The sequence below is a fragment of the Xenopus laevis genome, chromosome 1L (assembly GCF_017654675.1).
Source record: "Xenopus laevis strain J_2021 chromosome 1L, Xenopus_laevis_v10.1, whole genome shotgun sequence".
NCBI lineage: Eukaryota > Metazoa > Chordata > Amphibia > Anura > Pipidae > Xenopus > Xenopus laevis.
In genome coordinates, this window is record NC_054371.1 from 99,874,104 (window position 1) to 99,898,449 (window position 24,346).

The 24,346-nt window shown below is 40.0% G+C and overlaps 1 protein-coding gene across 7 annotated transcripts in view; it reads left to right on the top strand.

Annotated features, from left to right (window-relative positions):
- Positions 1-207: 207 nt before the first annotated feature.
- The window catches only part of sppl2b.L (signal peptide peptidase like 2B L homeolog), a 53,025-nt gene continuing 28,886 nt past the window's right edge, over positions 208-24,346 (top strand). For 2 of the 7 annotated variants that reach the window (XM_041561005.1, XM_041561010.1), the window contains exons 1-3: positions 208-378; positions 12,709-12,828; positions 23,328-23,510. In XM_041561005.1, coding sequence (XP_041416939.1) covers positions 331-378; positions 12,709-12,828; positions 23,328-23,510 — 351 coding nt within the window. In that variant the 5' untranslated portion in view covers positions 208-330. Of the gene's footprint in view, positions 379-12,356; positions 12,415-12,708; positions 12,829-23,327; positions 23,511-24,346 lie in introns of those variants that run through there. The other 5 variants (XM_041560993.1, XM_041560988.1, XM_041560985.1 and 2 more) reach the window with 5 other exon arrangements.

Sequence of the window (24,346 nt, forward strand, 5' to 3'; positions counted from 1 at the left end):
AAATCAGTGTTCAGAAATAATCAAGAAACTGGAGTATTGCATATTATATGCTTGAAATTTATTTTTATTGTTCAAATTCCCTACACAAATACGGCGTTTATTGTTTAGTTACGTCACATCCCCCCGCCATCTATCGCTTTCACTACAGATTTTTATTGAATCGCTCCACCAAGGGGTTTTTCATTTGGGACCTGTCACTATACAGCGCGAAGGGGAGGATACCTGAAGGCTGGAATGTAATGCGCACGCGCAAGAGATGGCGCTGAGTAACAGTTAACAAATAGTGTTTGTGGCTGAGTGTTGTTTTGCTAAGACTCGTGACCTGAGAAAATGAGCGTTCTTACAATTGTCCTGTCATTGGGGTTCTTTGTAACTGAGGTGAGTGGTTTTTAATCCACCTTTTCATAATGCAGTTTCATTTTATACTTTCTTTATTTTATTGCCGCCCTTCTGCAAATGTATTTAAGCTGCTGCTGTTTCTCGAAATCCACGGTAATTATTTATACATTCTGAAATCCCCACCCTCCATGTTTTTCCACCCTATTCTTAATGTTTCGTTTTTATGAGTATGTATTTGCATTTTGCTGAACCCCCGAAGCTTCCTTATTGTAGGTATTTAAATCTTTAACTGGAGTTTGCTGTCAGGGGATTTTCAAGCTACAGTCTTTACATTCGTATTGAATGTTAAATGATTATTTCATTCTACGAATTGACCTTATTGAGCCGTATTGATATAGGATGCCAGTTGTAGGCCTTAAATGGTGTTTTTCTGTCTGGAGAAAATAAATACATCATAGTGATCACGCAGGACAAGAAATTTAACTCAATTAACTCTGAAAATGTGTTGTAATGTAGCAAGCAATAATTCATGAGTAAATATAGTTGTCTAATTGTAATATATGTAGCCTTTTAATTTTTCATATGGTTGTCTGGTTCCCTAATGCACCCTGTTTGGGTGAGCTAAAATGTTATTTAAATCTTTTGAAGCCCTTTGACAGGCTGGTGTTTAAAAATACAGAATCTGGTTGGACAGCCCTAATCTGTCATTTTCACCTGTGGACCACCAACCTACTACAATCGGTTGTGGCCTTGAAAGAGAACTAAAGCCTATCTAAAAAGTAGGCTAGAAATTATGTACCTTGTGTGTTGGGCTTCTGTACCAGCCCAAGGCAACCACAGGTCCCAAATATGCTCCCCATCTTCTGTTCTGCTGATTCACTGCACATGCTCTATGTCACTGTCATTTACTGAGCTTAGGACCCACTCACAATATACAGCACACATAGAATGTCACAATATGAGGCTGATTAGTGACTCATACATATAATTACTACATGGCAACACAGAAACCAGTGCAACTAGCATTAGAATGTAATAATCAAAGACCTAAGAGCACAACTTATCCAGACTCTTTCAGATAAGACAGCCTAGGTTATGCAAAAAACTAAATGCCAGTATTACGAATATGCAAACAAGCCTCATAAAATGTTAGCACACAAACTGAGGGCCCTACATACCATGCAAACTATCCATGCGATAAGGACCCGAATAGGAACCGTAACAAGGGACACAAAACAAATTCTTAACACATTTACGAACTGTTACACAGATTTGTATTCAGCAGGTAAAGCCCCTGAGGCTAACCTGACAAGAGACTCCCCCTCAACTAACCAGGGAAGATCAGGAGATGTTAGCTGCACCCATAAAAATTGAGGAAATAACTGATTAAAAACTCAAAACCAAGTAAGGCCCCTGGCCCAGATGGCTTTACAGCAAAATATTACAAAAAAATTGACAAACTCCTAATCCCACACTTGAAAGATCTCTTTCAATTGCTCATGAAAAGGTCACCCTTAACGCAACACATGCAACAGTGTCCATAATAATGATACTCAAACCAGGAAAAAAAACCCGTAACTGATAGCTACAGACCAATCTCATTAATACATACAGATATGAAGTTGTTTGACAAAGTTCTAGCCAATAGACTCGCCACAATACCCCCCAAGATAATTCACAAAGATCAGGTGGGATTTGTACCAGGACACCAGGCAGCAGACGGCATTTGGAAGGCAATTGACCTGATCTGTTTAACATCAAAGACACATGCCTCCTCCCTTCTTCTGTCTTTGGACAGAAAGCATTTGACAGGCTGGACTGGAAATATATGTATGTGGTCCTGGAAAAACTGAGTACCACAACCATTCCTCACGGGACTCAGACAACTATATGATGCACCTTCAGCAAAGGTGTTCAGTATGGGGATCCATTCCAAACAAATTGAGATAAGATGGGGGGCACGTCAGGGCTGCCCCCTGTCACCATTAATTTTGCCCTATCCTTAGAACCTCTGGCCCACACCATTAGGCACAACCCGGATATTCGAGGCTTCCAAGTGGGAGACTGAGAACATAAAATTAACTTCTTTGCAGACTATATTCTCCTCACACTCTCAAAACCTCAGACCACCTTACCAAACTTACTTCATACTTTAGAGCGATTTCAGCAAATCTCTGGGTAAAAAATCAATCCCACAAAGTCACACGCGCTCTTATTGAGAATGCCCGAACCAGAACTAAAACTACTTCAGCTTAACTTCTATTATAAATGGGAAAAAGAAACCTTAGAATGTCTTGGAATCAATCTCACTCCATCTTACGATACTCTATATAAAGCTAACTACCCAAAACTGATTGATAAACTCAAAAAAGACTTATCCACATGGCACACATATAAGCTCTCTTGGTTCGGCAGAATAGCAGCCGTTCAGATGACACTATTGCCAAAATTCTTATACATATTCAGGACACTGCCAATACATTTCCCTCAAAAAATAGCTACCTCACTACAAAGGGTCATATCAGACTTCATTTGGGAAGGGAAGAGACCTAGAATCAAAGCGACAATCATGACCAAGCCTAAATCACTGGGAGGACTGGGAGTCCCACACATTTATGGATACTATCTGGCCAGCAGATCCATATACATGCCCCCACAGAGGAACCATGGAAAGACATAGCACCCGTGCAATTAGCACACTTATTCTGGTTACCCAAGTCATTTAGGGATACACCCAAAGACCTTTTACCACCATTGCAGCAAGCCCTAGATTTGTGGGATTCACCAGCAGTTAAGATTAAATTAACCACCTGGAGGTGGGGTGGGTTTGCTTCTCTCTCCCCGCTGTACTTTTAAAGTTCTTCCACCTGTTCCCTCTTTATCATTCTCCTCATTTGAGGCTCACTGCATTAGGCTCTTTTCTCCTGTTTCACTCTGCATTGCTGTTATATATCGACCACCAGGACCAACTGCACAATTTCTGGACAACTTTGCTGCTTGGCTTCCTTACTTTCTTTCATCTAACATCCCATCCATCATATTAGGTGACTTTAATATACCCGTTAATAACATCAACAACTCTTCTGTCTCTAAACTTCTTTCACTAACCTCCTCCCTAGGCTTATCTTTAGTGATGGGCGAATTTGCGCCGTTTCGCTTTGCCGAAAAATTCGCGAAATTCGCGAAACGGCAAAAAATTCGCGAAACGGCGCCGGCGTCTCGTTTTTGACGCCGGCGCCCGTTTTTGACGCCGGTGCCCGTTTTTCCGACGCCGGCGCCCGTTTTTTTCGCGAGTTTTCGCGGGCGTTTCGCGAATGTATTCGCTCAGCGCGAATCGCGCAAATTCGCCGCAAATTCGCGCCTGCCGAATAAATTCGCCCATCACTACTTATCTTTGTGCTCAGACTCCCCCTCTCACTCCAATGGTAATGCTCTGGATCTCATATTTACCAGACTCTGTTCAACCTCCAATTTTACTAACTCCCCATTTCCCCTCTCTGATCACAATATGCTCACATTTCAACTCTCACTAACTCCCTCCTCACCCCCTGCTATTCCCCAAACACGTACTTACCGTGACTTGCAAGCTGTAGACGTGTCACATCTCTCTTCTTCCTTTGACTCTCTTCACTCTAATATCTCAGCCATCTCATGTCCTAATGTGGCTACCTCTGTCTACTATAGTACTCTCACCACTGCCCTAAATGAGCTTGCTCCTATAAATACTAAACGTTCTCGACCCAAACCACTTCAACCTTGGCATACTGCTCATACAAAAGCGCTCCAAAGACACTCACGTGCACTTGAGCGTCGCTGGCGCAAATCCCGTTCAGAATCAGACTTTTGGAGCTACAAATCTGCCCTGCGCTCCTTTAACACCAGCCTCTTCCAAGCCAAACAAACATACTTTACTTCACTCATTAACTCCCTTTCTAAAAAACCAGCACAACTTTTCTCCACCTTTAACACTCTCCTTTCCCCTTCTCCACCCCCTCCATGCACATCTGTCTCTGCTCAAGATATTGCTGAGCACTTCAAAAACAAAATTGACATTATCAGAAGGGACATTACACTACTCAACCCCCCTAGACTTCCACCACCCTCCCTCCACACTGCCCAGTCTCTCCTGTGCTCCTTCACCCCTGTCACTGATGAGGAAGTCTCAAAGCTTCTGGCCTCTTCTCACCTTACCACCTGCCCGCTTGATCCAATTCCCTCTAAACTTCTCCGCAATACCAATCCTTGTCTAATCAAAGCCTTAACTCACCTATTTAATCTTTCGCTCTCAACTGGACTGTTTCCTTCTCAACTAAAACATGCTCTTGTCACCCCCATTCTGAAAAAACCCTCTCTTGATCCCTCCAATCTTGACAACCTCCGACCTATCTCTCTGCTACCTTTCATCTCTAAACTACTTGAGCGCCTAGTCTACAACCGACTTACCTCATTCCTCTCTGACAATAACCTGCTGGACCCCCTACAATCTGGTTTTAAGCCACAACACTCCACGGAAACTGCCCTGACTCGACTAACTAATGACCTTTTAACCGCTAAAGCCAACAATCATTTCTCACTACTAATACTGCTTGACCTCTCAGCCGCATTTGACACTGTAGATCACCCTCTCCTCCTCCAGTCCCTCCAGTCGCTTGGCCTTCGTGACACAGCCCTGTCCTGGTTCTCTTCTTACATCACCAATCGTTCCTTCAGTGTCTCCTACAATGGAGTATCATCTTCTCCCCTACCTCTTTCTGTTGGAGTTCCTCAAGGCTCTGTCCTGGGACCATTACTATTCTCCCTCTATACTTCCTCCCTTGGCAAATTAATAAATTCGTATGGTTTCCACTACCACCTCTATGCTGACGATACTCAGATCTATCTCTCATCTCCTGATCTCAACCCAGAACTCCTAACTCGCGTCTCCTCCTGCCTGTCTGCTATCTCTACCTGGATGTCGCAACGCTACCTTAAATTAAACCTCTCTAAAACTGAAATGGTTCTCTTTCCTCCAATTAACACCAGTAGCATCCCCGAAGTATCCATCATAGTTAACAATTCCACTATCACCCCCTCTCCCCAGGCCCGGTGCCTTGGGGTTATCCTAGATTCTGCCCTGTCATTTACTCCTCATATCCAGTCACTTATTAAATCATGTCACTTCCACCTAAGGAACATATCCAAAATACGATCATTTATCACCCAAGACGCTGCCAAAATTCTTATTCACTCTCTCATCATATCGCGTCTAGACTACTGCAACTCTCTTTTAATTGGCCTCCCCCTCCAGAGACTGTCACCTCTCCAGTCCATAATGAACACTGCTGTGAGGCTCATACACCTCAGCAACCGCTCCTCCTCTGCCTCACCATTCTGTCAATCCCTGCACTGGCTTCCGTTACCTTTCAGAATCAAATTCAAATTAATGACACTGACTTTCAAAGCACTTCACAACTCTGCTCCACCCTACATCTCTGAACTCATCTCTATATACTCACCCACTCGTTTACTACGCTCCTCTACTGACCTGCTACTCAACTCTTCTCTCATTACCTCCTCAGATGCTCGCATTCAAGACTTTGGAAGGGCGGCACCCTCCTCTGGAACGCTCTCCCACGGTCTGTCCGACTTTCTCCCAACCTTTCTGCTTTCAAAAAATCTCTGAAAACGCACTTCTTTCGAGAAGCCTACCCTCACTCTGCTTAACTACCAAACGCAACACCACATACAGTACCACATTTCTCACCCACTTACTTCGATTTTGCCCACTCCCACACCTTGTGTATTACTCCCTTCCCTTTAGACTGTATGCCTATGCATAGGGCCTTCCTCACCTCTTTGTACCTGTATTGATTGTGATGTTTGTTACTCCATATATTCTATATATGTAATTCATGTGATGTAGTTGTATAATCACATTTACTTTACAGTGCTACGCAATATGTTGGCGCTATATAAATACATGTTAATAATAAAAATAATAATAACCACGCCAAACACTAGATACAGAACTATCCATTGCAGTAAAAGCTTTCCACCAGGTTGTAGCCCAACAGACTTCAGACCTTGGATAGATGCAAACACACTCACTATTACAGCCTTTCACCTATACTCCTGCACGTATCAGCATACTTAACGTTAACCCAGATCATTCCACTTACTTTAGAGGATGTGGGGAACAAGGGTCCTTCTTACACACTTGGTGGTCATGCACAGTTGCTCAGGAGTTTTGGAAGATGGTAGTGACTCTGCTCTCCGAGGTCCTACACTGAACTATCCAGGCGACTCCCCATACATTTCTCTTAGGCATGAAAATTAGGGCCATAAACTCAAAACAATCCAGAAAATTAGCTACACATATCCTAACCGCAGCAAGATCTCTTTTAGCGGCAAACTGGAAGAGACCACAAATCCCAGGTTAGCAAACCACTGGTAACCAAGATGAATTGGATCAGAGCAATGGAATCAAGAGCTCTGAATTGGACCAGAGCAATAGAATCAGAGACAAACTTCTGGATAGGCGCTATGAGGGGGATTGGGGTGGTATCCGTGGACCCAATCTGGGACCAACAACAACACTCAGAATACTGTGTAGGTAACATGGAAGAGATGTCTCTGGGTAGAAGCACAAGGAATCCAGAATAATTCTTGTACTCTCTTACTTCTGTCTTCCTTTTCTCCCCCCCCCCCATTTTACGTTATTTCCCCACCCCCATTCCTTACAGCTGCATGATGGCATGGAAGATATAGGAAAACTCAAGAGGTCACTGGAAGTGACTAGATACACTTAGATGATCTTTATGTAATGATATATAGAGTTACCTATCAATGATACATAAACCGCTGATTTTATTTTGTATTTTATTGAATTTATTACGTTATAATGAAAACCAATAAAAACAATAAATAATGAAAAAAATAATGTAATAATCAGCCTGTAGCATCAGCTTACATTACAGGATAACCTAATTATCTGCTGGTTAATTTGCAACAACCCCTAAGCTCAACTTCTCAGAGCCCACTGAGCATGCGAGTGTCGCAGACACTTACCGAGATTGTGATATAAAATATGCAATTTTTAAGGTTTATTTCTCATTTAAAGACATGCTAGTTTTTGTGAAGCTTGTTTGGCTGTAGCTTCTTTCTCATTATTTTGCCAAGGTCTGTGGCCGTTTCTCGGGTTTAGAGACACAGAGAGCCCTTTTATAGATGCATGCAGATAAGAGTATAATAGGGCTGATTAACAAAGACGAGTGGTAAAGAGGACACTTTACAGTAGGACTATCTCGAAAGAAATAGCGTAAATGACAAAGTGAGACGTGACAATGAGCATTGCACTTAGTAGGTGGCGTACTGAAGAGAATAATATTCTGAGACAGTTTCAAGAGGGCTTGAATAGAAAGATAAGTAATAAAAAGTAACAATATTTTGGCTGCTGAAGTGACCCCCATTTAAAAACTGGAAAAAATCCAAAGAATGCGTCAAATAATATAAAAACTATACAAATTAAAAAATGAAGACCAAGTGAAAAGTTGGCCATTCTATACAATACTATTATATACAGGTATGGGACTTGTTCTCCAGAATATTTGGGACCTGGGCACTTCCAGATAAGGGGATATTTTCGTAATTTGGATCTTCATGCTTTAAAAGGGACTGGTCACCCAAAAAAATATTCAAAATCCTATTTTATCACATTAGTCAAGCAAAATGAACTTATACAAAAATTACACTATATAAATTATTTGAATCTTTCATGCAGTCTGGAAATTCATAATTATAACAAGCAGGCATGAGCCATTTTGTGGACACTATTATTAAGGCAAGCCTTGCAACATCTCAGAATCATTTATGTGCACCAGAATGGGGGAGCCGATGTCCATCCCCATGCACTGCTTACACAATTAAACAGTGAAGAGAATAGGGTAATGTGGGAGAGCGGTGACATCTAGTAAGTGCAGAATGGAAAGTGAAAGTAATTGTCTGTCTCTATGCCTAAGGCATAGAGGTGGAACAGGCAATATTTGATTGTCAACTGAGATTTTTAAACACGTTTACTACAGCTATGAATGCTTTAATAAAAAATAGAAATTTGATTTCATGTTTAATTTGAAAATGACTTTTTATTATACAGATTTTTGTGTCTGGGTGAAAGGTCCACTTTACTAAAAAAATCATTTAACCATTAAACCCATCAGATTATTTTGCCTCCAATAAGCATTAATTATATCTTTTTGGGATCAAGTACAAGGTATTGTTTTATTATTACAGAGAAAAAGGAAATCATTTTTAAAATTTTGCATTATTTGATCAAAATGGAGTCTATGGGAGATGGCCTCCCATAATTGGGAGCTTTCTGGATAACCGGTTTCCAGATTACGGATATCATACCTGTACTATACTATTTAATAGAGAGTTACAGTAGTTAATTGTATTAAACTATTGGTGACATCTTGTTTGATAAACAATCATATTTTTTACTTAATTTAGTTATTGACTGCATATGAGGAGTGAAGGACAGCAAGAATCAAAGATATCCCCAGGGCACCATGCCTGGAGTGATGGGTTGGTAAGTGGTTGAGGTTGGGAGAAGAGAGAGAGAGAGCATTACGTTCACAAAAAAAAGAGCAGATAAGCAAAACTGGTAATTAGATGTTTGTCCTATTTTCTTTCCATATTTTGTTGATTCAACCTCTCTTTCTTTTTAAACATTTTTGAGATTTTAGGGTTAACATAAGAAAAATTCTAAATGCTATATTATCATATTAGTCAAGCAAAAAAAATGTATTTAAACTATGTACAGTTTTAAAAGCTTGTTACCATCATTCTTTTAAATTTTACAATTAGATCATACAGGCAGACATTTTGTGGAAGCTGTCATCAAGGCAATCATGTATGCACCAGAATGGGGGACCTAATGCCTATCTCCATTCATGCATTGAGTAGAGAAGGGGTATGTGAGGAGGGCAGTTACATATATGAAGTACAGAAATGAAAGTGAAACCTCTATGCCTCAGGCATAGAGGTGGGGAAGGCAAAATATGATTGACAGCTGAAATTTTTAAATCATTTATTTAAAGGATTAGTATAGGTACATACATTGCTGCATAACCGCCAGCATATTGTTTATGCTGTATTTGTAGAGTATTGGAAAATCAGATTGGAAAAAGTTATGTAAACCTGTAATTCAGCATCCTTGATTTTTACAATATAATGTCTTTGAGTCCTGAACTTACCCATTGAATTGTATAAGACACCCCAGGTCAGATTGTCTGTCTTTATGGTTGTGTCACTGGGGAAGGAGTTTGTTTTAACGGACAACAATTTAGTGTTTTCTTTGTTGGGATTGTGTCCACAGTGCTATGTGGATCAAAAAATAAGTTTTCGTACAGCACCGATAGATTAAAATGCCTTTATTGGTACATTACATGGCAAACAGCCTGGTCCGCGACGTTTCGGGCCTTCAGGCCTTTTATCAAGCTCTAAAATCACCCTCTAGAAACACCCCTTTTATACAGGGGGAATTTTCGTCATCTACTGGTTATATGATAGTAATCGCAACAAATTACATACACATTGTTATAATAGTAACAGAATTGTGTCACCTAAGCGCCACCTATTGGTTACATTTTAGTATTAAAGAATATATTGGATACATACTGTTACTAAGTACTTCAAATCATTACGTTTCGTAGTAAACTCCTTGTCGGTCACAGACCAATCATTTTATGTAAGTTATCTGAAAAACAAAACAAATTAAAAACAACCAGTTAAAATCTATATTAAAAACAAACTCAGCGAAAAATAGCTTGTAGATCGTATTCCCTATTCAGTCCATGTGGGGACAATTTCCCAAGTCTCCTAATCCATTGCGCTTCCTTTTTTAATAGAAATTTTACACGATCCCCCCCTCGTCTGAGTATGGGTATATGATCCAATACCTGAAATTTCTTGATGTATCCCATGTCCCGCCTCTCTAAAATGTGCAGCAACTGCTTGTTCCATTTTTTTCGTTCTAATCGCCGATTTGTGTTCCCTAATTCTTCTAAATCAAATGGGTTGTGATGTTTGACCCATGTACAATAGGTCACAGGGGCATTTAATGCTATATACCACAAAACTTGTGGCGCATGTATAATAACCCCGTATTTTAAAGGGTGTACCCTGTCGGGGATGATGAACCACTTCACCTTTTTGGCAATTAGAACAGCAGTTGCACGAGAGACACGGAAAAGTACCATTTTTTGTTGGCCGTAATGCGCCTTGTTTCATTTTTTGACTTCCTATATTGGATTTTACAAGTGCTGAGGCTAGAGTTTTACTTTTCTTATAGGACATAATGGGAAATTTTTTAAAGCTACTCACATTAGGAAGACCTTCCCTCAAAATTTTCCAGTGTTTTTTAACAATATCAGAGACATTGTGGGATAAGGTATTGAACTTAGAGACAAAGGGAATACGATCTTGCTGTTGAGTTATCTGGCCTACTTTCCTGTTTGTTCTCTCCATTTCCTCTACCTGTTTACGTTGTATCTTAAGCATATCATTAGGGTAACCCCGTTCTTTAAATTTGTCTTGCATCTCCGTTAGTTTTAGGCCAAGTAATGGCTCATCCTTTACAATCCGCTTGACCCTGGCAAACTTGAGATTTTGGAAGGGACTTTTTAACCTGCTGAAGGAATCAAAATAGAGTAGGGTGTTCCTGTCGGTTGGCTTGACGTACACAGTGCTATGTGGATAGCAGCATTAAAGTGGTACCACTAAATAATGTAAAATTGATGTTCTACCATTTATATGAATTTTGTCCAAATTTATCCACATTTCCTTTGAGGATGAAAATGTGATCATCTTATCAGAAAATTCAGGCCCACTGATATGAATAAATAGTAATTTCCAGAACTTTACAGAGTTTGTCTATCCTGGGTACTATGTACTATTTGCAAGAAGTTTGTACATTCTCCCTGTACCTGCATGGGGTTCCTCCAAGTACTTTGGTTTCCTTCCACATCCCAAAAGCAGGTTTAGCTTTTCATGAAATTTACATTAGTGTTCACTGGGGCAAGGACTGCTGTGAATGATGAGCAATCATCAGGTTAAATTTTAGTATCATATAGAATGGCCTCTTCCTAGCAACTTTTCAATTGGTCTTTATTTTTTATTTGTATAGTTTTTTTTTTTTGTTTTTTTTAATTATTTGCCTTCCTCTGCTAACACATTCCAGCTTTGAAATGTCAACGTTCCCAGAAGCAAAAAAACCTATTGCTCCGCGATGCTATAATTTTATCTTTACTTTATTATTTCTCTACTTAAGAGTAGAGTCTTACTCTTTAGACCCTCCTCTATTCATATTCTTGTCACTCTTTAAATCCACTGCCTGGTTGATAGATTAAATTGGACCCCAGCAACCAGATGGCTGCCAAAATTCCAAACTGTAGAGCTGCTGAACAAAAAGCTAAATAACTTTAGAAAATGCAAATAATACAAAATGAAGAGCATGTGCAAATGGTCTCAGGATCACACTCCATACATGATACTAAAAGTTGATTACAATGGGGTATTCACCTTTAAATTATGTGTTGGTGCTACTAACACTACTGTGGGATCCGTTATCTGGAAACCTGTTATCCAGAAGGCTAAAATTAGAGGCATGCCAATTCCTATAGACTCCATTGTACACTTTTTTTTTCTGTGATAAAACAATACCTTTTACTGGATCCCAGCTAATATACAATTAATCCTTGTCGGAGGCAAAACAACCCCTTTGAGTTTAATTCATTTTAAAATTATTTTTTTTAGCAGCGTTAAGGTATGGAAATCCAAATCATAGAAAAATCCCCTATGCAGAAAATGCCAGGTCCCAAGCATCCTGATAACAGGTCCTATACCTGTATAAATAGTCAATAAATAAAATGAAAAAATAAAGGGCAACATTTGAGACACGGCCAATAAAGATGTATGATCTATCTGAAAACAACTAGTTGTTTGAAGGTGAACAACCCCTTATTACTGTATATTGTCAGGATTCAGGAGCTGCTTGAAGTACCACATCCCAAGTGAGGAATAACACTTGAAGACAAGGTAAGTGTTGGGCTCTAAGGAGAAATGGGTAGGAGTACAAGCTACAAAACAACTCTGCAGAGTGGGAAATCCAAGTGAAGTACCAAGCCAGTGGACATAGATCGGAAGTCAGGCCAAAGATTATCATCAATAGATCAGACACAAAGGTAGTCTGTGTTATAAAGCTGAAATATTATAAATATCTGTTGAAATGGAATGTTAACATCACTATAGTTTTACAATACTTATAATTGTAAATTGTTCAAGCAGAAATAATATTATGTTCCTTACAACTTGCTTTGTGATGTTTTCCAGGTGGTAAGTGAATATGGAATGGTTCACGTCACGTCGGAAAAAAGCAGCTCCAGTTCCAAAGATTACTGCATTCTGTTTAACTCTCAGTGGGCCCCTTTGCCCCAAGACCTTGCCAAAGCTGTTAGTATTTCTTAACATTATTGTGACTTAAATAGAGTTTGGTATTGTTGACCTAACTGCTGACCTTATTTATATATTAATATATATATTAAAGTACAAGGAAACTATTTACAAGTTTTAAGCATTTTATGGGTGGTTACTTCATCAAGAAGTAGGGATGGGCGTATGGGATGTATGGCGTCGTGAGACAAAAAAAATTTTTGACGCCCATAGACTTTAATGGGCGTCGGCGACGCCAAATTTTTAACGAAATTGGTCAAATACGCCCATTCCTATCAAAAAGCAATCTCAAGCCAGAAGGAGTGGTATATTTGGTAGGGAAGCACTGAATCTATTGCAAGAGATTTGACCAAATACTGAACACGAACCCTAATTTATATAATAAAATATCTAGCAATTTCCATAATTATGAAGTCACATGATTTTAAGGGTTCAAATTCAGTTCGGCCAGGCACTTGTATTTGGCCGAATCCTGCCAAAAAAAGAATTCGTAGCATCCCTAATATTTGAAATTTGTCTAGCACTTGGCTTTTACTCGGCGACTAGTGAGTGTTTATTGGCACATTTTGCTTGACTTTTTGGACCTTTGTTGTGAAAGCTGAGAGTTGAGATAAAGCTTTGCTAGATTCTTACCCCAGTTTTAAAGAGAGATGGCCACTATTTAAAAAAAAAAAAAAACCCTCACATGGACCAATAATCATACAGTCAAGTCAATCAAAAATTCAAAAGTCAATCAAAAATTGAATCAATTGTTTGAGATAAACACACACATTCAAGCACACACATTCAGCTGCAAACCAATCTAAACCCTGAGCAGAAACTGAATCTTACAATAACTCCTCAGATTCAGATGGGTCCTTAAAGTGATACTGACACTAAAAGACTACTTTTAAAAACATGAATGTGCATTAAAAGTTAACTATAGGTCATGTTGAAAATTAGAGGTTTGTTTTTGTAAGCAATTGTTAGTTGAAGTTTCTAAACCTGACTGTTTTGCCAACCTTAATGGCAAAGTTATAAGTAGCTTTCAAAGGCAATTTTATGATAGATGTAAAAGAGTTTAATTTCTGGTGTCAGTATCTCTTTAACCAACTGCTGGATTTGTGATATCCCTGGATCTAATTACAGGTTGCACCTAGGGTTGCCATCCGGCCGGTATTTTACCGGCCTACCGGTAAAACACCTGCCAGGCCTGGGGCCGGTATTACAAATTTACCGGCAATGTAGCTGCCGGTAATTTGTAATACCATTTACAAAATCCCCTGCCCGTCGATGAAAACTTACATTGGCTCCACCCCTTTGTGATGCTACTCCCCATGGCTCTGCCCCTTTTGCGGCGCCCCCTCATCGGCCCTGCCCCTTTTTGTGTCACGCCCCACCCCTTTCTTTTCCGCCCCCCACCATGGCCGGTAATTTTTTTTTTTTTTTTTTTTTTAAAGGTGGCAACCCTAGTTGCACCATGTATATCTAGGTGACAGATGAAAAGAAAGCAGTAGGAAAAATCACAGTGTAAGAGGAACAGGGAAAGAGTTATAGGGCAAAGAGAAAAGGGGGCAGGTAAAGCTCAAAAGTGTAAGGGGCAAACAAAATGTAAGTAAGTTGTCTGTACTAAATGGAGGGCAGCAAAGTGACAAAATGACAGGCAGTTGAAGAGCATCTGAAAGACAAAAGAAAAGGGGAGCACAAAATAATGGAATAAGTTTACAGTCATATGAAGAAGTTTGGGAACCCCTTTCAGCCTGCATAATAATTTACTCCACTTTCAACAAAAAAGATAACAGTGGTATGTCTTTCATTTCCCAGGAACATCTGAGTACTGGGGTGTTTTCTCAACAAAGATTTTAAGTGAAGCAGTATTCAGTTTTATGAAATTAAATCAAATGTGAAAAACTGGCTGTGCAAAAAATTTGGGTACCCTTGTTATTTTGCTAATTTGAATGCATGTAACTGCTCAATACTGATTACTGACAACACCAAATTGGTTTATTAGCTCGTTGATTAGCCTTGAACTTCATAGACAGGTGTATCCAATCATGATAAAAGGTATTTAAGGTGACCAATTGCAAGTTTTGCTTCTGTTTGACTCTCCTCTGAAGAGTGACAGCATTGGATCCTCAAAGCAACTCTTAAAAGATCTGAAAACAAAGGTTAAGTATCATGATTTAGGGCAGGGCTTCATGATTTAGGGCAGGGCCGTCTAACTGACGGCCTGAGGCCCCCAACCCCCCCCTTCTGTAGCCCCCCACATGAAAGTCTGCCTACTGTGACTGCTTACTATGTGTAAACGTTAAAAGGTTTCACTGCAAAGATTAGCTGGCCCCTGCATTGTTTAAACCTCAAATTCAGACTGTAATCCCCTGTATTGTTCACACATGTAATACCCTCTGCATTATTAACACCTGTGACACCTCTATTGTTCACACTCCCAAAGCCCTGTACTGTTCACACCTGAGACCCAAACTGAAACTGCCCACACCTGATCACACTCATACAAACTGCTGGAGCCGCACCAGCACTGTGTCATTGTATGTAGTACATCTTAGAGAGGTCCTGATCGGTTTCCCTATCTCCTGCTCTGTTCTACTTTTCCTGTGTGCGCTATACTATGCCTGCCCTTTGCTCCCTGTGTGTGCCTGCTCTGTTCTGCCTTACCTGTGCTCCCTGTTTATGCCATACTCTTTCCTCCCTATGATCCCTGTGTGCCATACTATGCCTGCTCTATTTTCCTTGGGTGTGCCATACTCTGCCTTCCCAATGCTCCCTGAGTGTGCCTTGCTCTGCCTGTGGAACATAAGCCTGTTATTTGTTCTGAGGATTTGTTAGCTTTGAAAATTTGTTAGGGGCCCCTGAGGTGTTTAATCGTGTGCTGGGGGATGCTGTGTTATCCACAGGGGATGAGAAAATATATGGATTTAAGGGTATGTCTTAATATGACTAAACTTTTTTCACATATGATTGATATCCCTGCAGTTAGCACCAAACGTTTATTTTTTTTGTGTGTTTGTTAATGTGTACATTGTTTGGTCTTGTGGTAACATGGGTGTGGTTTAAAGTGTGTGTGGTATAAAAACAGGGAGTGGTTGCCACTGGCTTCCATTTTCGGTCCTCCACCATGTAGAAAAATTCCGGCCCTCTGTACCACTGAAGTTGGACAGCACTGGTTTAGGGGAAGGCTACAAAAAGCTATCTTAGAGGTTTAAACTGTCAGTTTCAACTGTAAGGAACATAATCAGGAAATGGAAAGCCACAGGCACAGCTGCTGTAAAACCCAGGTCTGGCAGGCCAATAAAAATACAGTAGTGGCATATGAGGAGGATTGTGAGAATGGTTACAGATAACCCAAAGATCACCTCCAAAGATCTGCAAGAACATCTTGCTGCAGATGGTGTATCTGTACATCATTCTACAATTCAATGCAATTTGCACAATTGCAGGGTGATGAGAGATAAGACCTTTCTGCACTCACGCCACAAACAGTCACTTGTATGCAAAGGCTCATTTAGACAAGCCACAGTCATTTTGGAACAAAGTGCTTTGGACTGATGAGACAAAACTTAAGTTATTTGGTCATAACAAGAAGTGCTTTGCATGGCAGAAGAAGAACACTGCATTCCAAGAAAAACACCTGCTGTCTACAGTCAAAGCTAGTTCAGGGACTGGGACCCTTGTTAAAGTCGAGGGTCGGATGAATTCAACCAAATATCAATAAATTCTCTTTAGGATAATGTTTAAGCATCAGTCACAAAGTTGAAGCGATGCAGGGGTTGAATATTCCAACAAGACAATGACCCTAAACACATTTGAAATCTACAAAGGCATTTATGCAGAGGTAGAAGTGCAATATTCTGGAATGGCCATCACAGTCTTCAGACTTGAATATCATCGAAAGATGATTTGAAGCAGGCTGTCCATGCTCGTCAGCCATCAAATTTAACTGAACTGGAGAGATTTTGTATGGACAAATGGTCAAAAATACCACCATCCAGAATCCAAACACTTGTCAAAGGCTATAGGAGGCGTCTAGTGTTACATTTGCAAAAGGAGGCTCAACTAAGTATTGATGTGATATCTGTTGGGGCGCCCAAATTTATGCACCTGTCTAATTTTATTATGATGCATATTGCATATTTTCTGTTAAATCCAATAAACCTTATGTCACTGCTGAAATACTACTGTTTCCATAAGGCATGTTATATATTAAAGGAGAAGGAAAGGTAAAATACAAATGAAGTTGTATAGATTGCCCACAAAACGGAGAGATACTTACAGGATTCCTTGCGCTATATGTTTTCCCCTCTTTCTGTAATCCAATATAGTTGTCAATTTTTGTAAGGTGCATAGAAAGTAAAATCCGTCCCTCTCGCTATCCAAATCTGAACAAATAGGGCTCGCACATGCGCAGTAAAAATTTGGCAAGCCCTGCGCATGCGTACAATATTCTTTTCTTCCCCCATACGAGCAGCCGTACTGCGGTCAGGTGACCAATAGGAACGATCGCTACCGGTTGCTATAGCAACACGATCGTTCCTTGGCATAGCTTGCGCTGACTAATTTCAGAACATTTCAAAGATTTCACTGGGTAGAGAGATGCAGCAAAGAGAGGCTGTTTGTGGCTTTACTTGTATAAGTGACGCGAGAGGTCATGGGGATGGACTCAATTTAGCACATGGGCAGTTCAGACAGGGATACACAGGACGTGACATGCACTCTGTTAACATGGCAGCCGCAAAGTTTAGAAGCGGCAGAAACTTCAACAGGACGGTGTGAGTGAAGGAGAACGAATTGGGCAGCAAAAGTAATGCGGTTCAGGAGGGGAGCACCCATGCAACATTTAAAGATAGGTTTAAAAAATTACCTTTCCTTCTCCTTTAAAAGGAATTTGCTACTCTGAAAAGCTCAGTCAATGATAAACAAAACTCCAAAGAATTAGGAGGGCTTCTCAAACTCTTTTATATGACTGTAAATGACAGGAAGCAGAAGGTAAAAGAGGGAAACCGAGATGGGGAGAGGATGCACACTAAAAAAGTAAATAGAAAAATAAAAGGATACATGATTGAAAGAAGAGTGGATAGCGATTGACGTAGGATTGGGATGCTAACATAAATATAAGGCATACTCTAGCCCAGTGCTGTCCAACTTCTGTGGTCCCAAGGGCCTAAATTTTTCTGGCCTAGATAGTAGAGGGCCGATAATGGAAGACAGTGTTGACCACTTCCTGTTTTTTTAAAACCACACCCACTTTAAACCACACCCATGTTACCACAAGATCATATCCACATTAATTGTGGTAGCACACCAAAAAACCACATGGTTGGTGCTCACTGCAGGTATATCCCTATCACTCATATGTGAAAAAAGTTGTCATATTAAGATATACCCTTAAATCCACATGCCTCCTCTTCTCATTGGATAACACAGCATCCCAGCACATGATTAAACACCTTAGGGGCCCCTAATAATAATTTATTTTCAAACGCTAACAAACTCCCAGAACAAATACTAGGTTTATGTTTCACAGGCAGAGCAGGGCACACACAGGCATAGTATGTCACACACAGCCAGAGCAGGGCACAGACAGAGCAGGGCACACACACACAGGCAGATCAGGGAACACACTGGCAGAGTACACGAAACCAATTAGGACCACTTCAACTCACCACCACTTAGCTGCTCCCCTATAGTGCCGGGTGCTCAGTCCGCAGCGTCCCCACTGCCAACAGTAAATACACGAACAGGACGGCACTCCGGTAAAGAACAGGATTTTATTGCTGAGTACTTTAGAAATACATAGGCCTTACGCGTTTTGGGAACACCTTCCGTTAATCATAGGCTCACAAAATGAGTCGAACACATGCATTATAATAAACAATAGATCTCTAGCAACCTCTACTGGTTATAAAAATTATTGCGGCTAAAAAATACATGTATATTTTCTTATACATTATTATGCTTTGTAATCAATAAAACCAACCACACTCTGCTAAAATATATAAAACAAAAGAAGGGAAAGGGAATTTTTTGCCTTGGAAATTGCGTACAGATATCAATTAGAGTTGAAATATAGCCTTGTAGTAATATCTTAAATACTTACTATTGAGTTTATCCTAAGACAAATCAACTCTTATTTATTTTATATCTTATTATTCCAGTATTTCCTTTTTCTATTTATCTGTGTATTGTATTTGTACTTAGGTATACTAAGATATAAAGGTGGATGTATGCATATGTGGAGGGGGGGGGGAAGGAAGAGAGAAGGGGGGGGAAATTCCAATACATTTTGGGGGGATTTTTTACATACAAATATAGTATTCAGAGCAAGCTCACCGAATTTCTTTGTTGGCTTCTTCCACAGGTATTCTGTGTGTAATACCCAATAGTTCAATGCATTCAGTAGTTGTGGAACAAATCCAGGGCAGCAACTTGTCTGCAAAGTTCTTTATTGGGATAATGAGTTACACATTATCCCAATAAAGAACTTTGCAGACAAGTTGCTGCCCTGGATTTGTTCCACAACTACTGAATGCATTGGATTTTTTACATAGTCAGATTCTATCGGAAGCTATAGGTTGGACTTCCATTAGCTTATGTGGTTATTACATGGACAAACCCAGATATCCTAATGGGTTGTCCTGTATCTTGACCTGGATCCAATGGAGGTATATATATTCAAATGATATAACCTATATTTTGCGTATATCCGTATAGATAAGTAATATCATATCTTGTATTCAAGCCTTTTGGTGTTCTCGTTTCAAGTTTTAGGACCCAGAAGGCTTCCCTTAAATTAATAGAATGTAGTGGGTCACCCCCTCTAAATGGTGCCTTTACCTGTTCATTGACTTTAACAGCCAGGTCCTGGATACCTCTTGAAGAACATAGGGCAAAGTGTTTGCCCACAGGAGATCCCTCATCTTTTTTGTCAATCACCCTAATATGCTCGCTAACCCTTTACTTTAGGCAACGGGTTGTACGTCCCACATATTGTTTCCCACAAAATGTACATTCCAGTAGATAGATAACTCTCTTAGTATTACAATTATAGAAGCCATAATTTTGAAAAGTCCTCCCCGTAACATTGGACTTGAAGTCAGGTCCTGTGGAGATAACCGTGCATGTCTTGCATGGCATTGTCCCACATCTATATGTGCCTCTAACCGAAAGCCAGGTGCTATTAGGATTGTTTGAACCTTTGGTCACCAAACTAGGTGCCAAAATGTTTCCTAGTGTGGGGGCTTTCTTTGCGACATATCTGATGTCTGTCGACTTCAGAGTCTCCGCTAGCGTAGCATCATTGTATAACACTGGAATATGTTTCCTAATGATGCCGCAGATTTTATTGTACGCTTCACTATATTCTGTTCTAAAATGGACTTGATTCTCCCCTTTAGTGGCATGTGTCTTGGCCTTGGGATTAGAGTGCAAACGGGAACCATTTTTCTTAATTGACCTCCCTGCTTTATCAAATGATGTCCTTACAATCTCTTTTGAGTAGCCCGCCTACAAAGCCTCTCTCCCAGCAATCGGGATTGTTCGTTAAAAGTATCATCTTGACTGTAATTCCTTCTATACCTAACAAACTGGCTATAAGGGATACTGTGTATAGTGTGCTTAGGATGACAACTATTAGCTTTTAATATTGTATTGCCTGCCGTCGGTTTTCTAAAAATGTTGGATTCAATGCCTCCCCTCAGATAATTACCTCTTAAATTAAGATCCAGAAAATTGATCTCCAGATGATTGTGCTCTAGTGAAAAATTTAGGTTGTGCTGGTTATCATTTAAATAAGTATGAAAATCACCAATCAACTCTTGTGGACCGCCCCATATGAACAACAGGTTCGTCTATATAGCGGCCATACCATATTATGTGTTGGCGGAAGGGGTTTTCAGTTCCATAGACGCGGGACCGCTCCCACCACCTCATACAGAGGTTAGCGTAGGAAGGGGCAAAGGAAGCCCCCATGGCGGTCCCGCGTCTCTGGAGGTAAAAACCCCCATCAAAGTAAAAAAAATTGTGTGTTAACAAATATTCTAAAACTAAAAGTGTGAAGTGAATGAAGTCTTCCGTATATTGTTGTGCATCCCTCAGTGTCTCTGTGATGGCGATGACGCCTAATGTATGTGGTATCATTGAGTAAAATGACTTCACATCCATTGTGACCAATGTGTACGTGTCTAACCATTTCACGGTAGACAACTTATCCAACAAGTGACCTGAATCCCTAATAAAAGAATCCAATTGAGGTACCAAGGGGTTCAAGCAAGCATCCACCCAATCCGAGTGCCTTCATTGACTGACCCTATACTGGCCACAATAGGTCTACCTTCTGGGGATGACAATGGCCTGTGTATTTTAGGGAGGTGGTGGAATATCGGGACAATAGGTTGTGTTCTCACCAAATATTCCTTGTCCCGAGGATCCACCACCCCCTACGACACCCCATTAAATCCATATGCCTCCTCTTCTCATTGGATAACACAGCATCCCAGCACATGATTAAACACCTTAAGGGCCCCTAATAATAATTTATTTTCAAATGCTAACAAACTCCCAGAACAAATACCAGGTTTATGTTTCACAGGCAGAGCAGGGCACACACAGGCATAGTATGTCACACACAGACAGAGCAGGGCACACACAGGCAGATCAGGGAACACACTGGCAGAGTATGTCACACACAGGCGGAGCAGGGCACTCACAGGGAGCATATGGAAGGCAGAACAGAGCAAGAGACAGGGAAATCCATCAGGACCGCTACATACAGTGACACAGTGCCGGTGCTCCATTAGCATTTTGTATAAAGTGTGAACAATGTTAGCAGTTTCATTCTAGGTCTCGGGTGTGAACAGTACAGGGTTTTGGGATGTGAACAATAGAGGTGTCACAAGTGTGAACATTGAACATGTGTGCAATACAGTGTATGAACAATATAGGACAGTCTGAATTTTAAAAAAACAATTCTTACTCAGCTGCTGCAGTCTATAAAGGCCTGTCAAGAAAGGGCCAAAAGATGCTGGAATATAGCCCCCAATTCAAAAGGGCACCCAAGTCAAAAATCCAAAGATATATTCCAAATCAATTCTCTCAAAGTTAAAAAGTCACTCTTTATTCAGCATAAATATTAAAAAGTAGGCATACAGACCAATTGATACTCCGCCTTACGCGTTTCGCACCCACAGGCACTTATTCATAGGCATTACTGTTGTTACACTTGGTCACAAAATTTATACCCCAGAAAATCCCTCCCCAAACGTTAAAACCAATCACGTGTTGCCACCTCACGTTTCTTTTTTTAAAGCAACATACACATCTCATCAATTTGGTCATATTAACATTGTTTTTCTGCCTATACTCTGTTAAATCTCAAACCTATTCAATTAACATATTAGGATACCCAAATTCAAATAGACATTTAACTAGCAATCACTGCCTCATTAAGTTAGGTTCTCTATCCTGATATTATTATTTGTATATATCACATTATCTTAGTTGTCCCATATATCTCTACATCCACCTCATTATAAATATATCCAATTACATTATGATTTAAGTAAAACGTTACATCAAACTCGTAGTTCAGACCAAGTGGTAACCGAGTATGCAAATAAAAAATCTAAAACATTTCTCTTTTTGCTAGCAGCCCTGCCAGATTACCTCCTCTACTCCCCAATCTTACTTTTTCTATTCCCTGTACAGAAAAGTATGTTACATCACTTCCATTACATTTTAAAAATTGTCTCGTTATATTACTTTTTTCAACTGTTTTTGGATTTGACTCAGATGTTCCCGTATTCGCTTTTTTAGCGTTCTTCTTGTGCAGCCCACATATTGTTTCTGACATTTCAGACATGTTATCAAGTAAACCACTGTGGATGTGTTACAATTAATATAGTCTCTTATTTTAAAGCTGGTGTTTGTCACCGTAGACTTAAATTCTTTTGAAATTTTCATATGTTGGCAAGTTATACATCTACGACTACCACATTTATGGCTGCCTTCTACCTTTAAAAAGCCCTTACTTCTTAGATCTCCCCTGTTCATTTCAGTCTGAATTTTAGGTTTAAACAATGCAGGGGCCAGTTAATCTCTGTAGAGATACCATTTAAATCGTACACATAGTAAGCAAACACAGCAGGTAGGTGGGTGGGCCACAAAAGGGAGGGGCACCAGTTGGACAGCCCTGCTCTAGCCTATTTGCTGGTGTTCTTTGCATTTTCCTACTAAGACATAATTTGGTACATCCACCTTATCTTGTCCTTTAACATTTGTTTACTGAAACGTAATACCACTAAGGACAAAGAGTCTTGAAACATGTTGTGTTAAATAATAAACACTGAAGTTTGAGCAGTTAATCTTGCATTTTGGTTGATCCTTGTTAACTTTACATTTCTTGGTTAACACTACCTGTTCTTAACTAGATATGAAGTAAGCATTGGTGAAAATTTACTGAAAATTGCGTTTAAAAAACTGAAAACTTGTTTCTTTACTCTGTGTTTTAGGGCCTCTTGCAACTCCAGAATGAAACTGAAACTGCACTTTGTTCACCCTCAGATGTGCCAGAAAGGGGATTCATTAATCGCATCCCAATGGTCATGCGAGGGAACTGCACATTTTATGAGAAAGTGCGACTGGCGCAGATCAATGGAGCAAGAGGCCTTCTAATTGTCAGCAGGGAAAGACTGGTAGGTTCTTTTTTGCATTCACTACTTTATACATACATTGAGTATTTTAAACATTGAGAACAGGAAAAAAACAGTAATAGGAAAGGAGTAAATAGAGCCAGTGGGTCCTAATTCATTATACAGTAAGATTTACAGATTAATTTTGGTTCGTAACCTATTTACCCCAAATTGCCTTAAACTTATTTGAGCAGTCTCTCCATATATCATGGAGTGGTACTCTTCCAGTACAGAAAGATGGCTTACTGTAAGATAGCCGAAGATAGCATAGTTTAGCACATAGTTTCAATCCTACATCTTCCACAATACCTAGAAGGCAGACTTTCCGTTAGAGGATATTTGGAAGATACAAAGTCTCTGAGGCATGAGAATTGCTGGATGAGCAAATAATTCCGAAATACATGAAGGAAGGAGCCCGCCTCTTAGTAGTTATTTGGGCATACATCGGAGGTTTTTGGATACAGCTTGGGCAATCTGTAGGGAGTAAGATATACCTGGTTGAGGAACTTGGTTCAGATATTGCTATTGGCCTATTAGGAGTTTTAAGTACCTAAAGAACATTGTCAGAGGCAAAAGGTGGCTCTTATTTAGTGATTGGATCTGTTTGTATTCCCCATTAGCTAAGATATTATATAAGTGTTTCATTTCAAATGCATCTCGTCTTTTAAATTCTGGAAGTGCATTAAAATGCCCTTAAGATCTGTTCACCTTGACCAGACTGGCTGAGGTCCCCAGAAATGCTTGAGAGCTTTTTGAAATGCCGGGCATTCTATACAAAAGTTTGGCTAGAGCTTCAGAAGAGCCCACCATGTTGTTGAGGGGTTATTAAACCTAAGGTC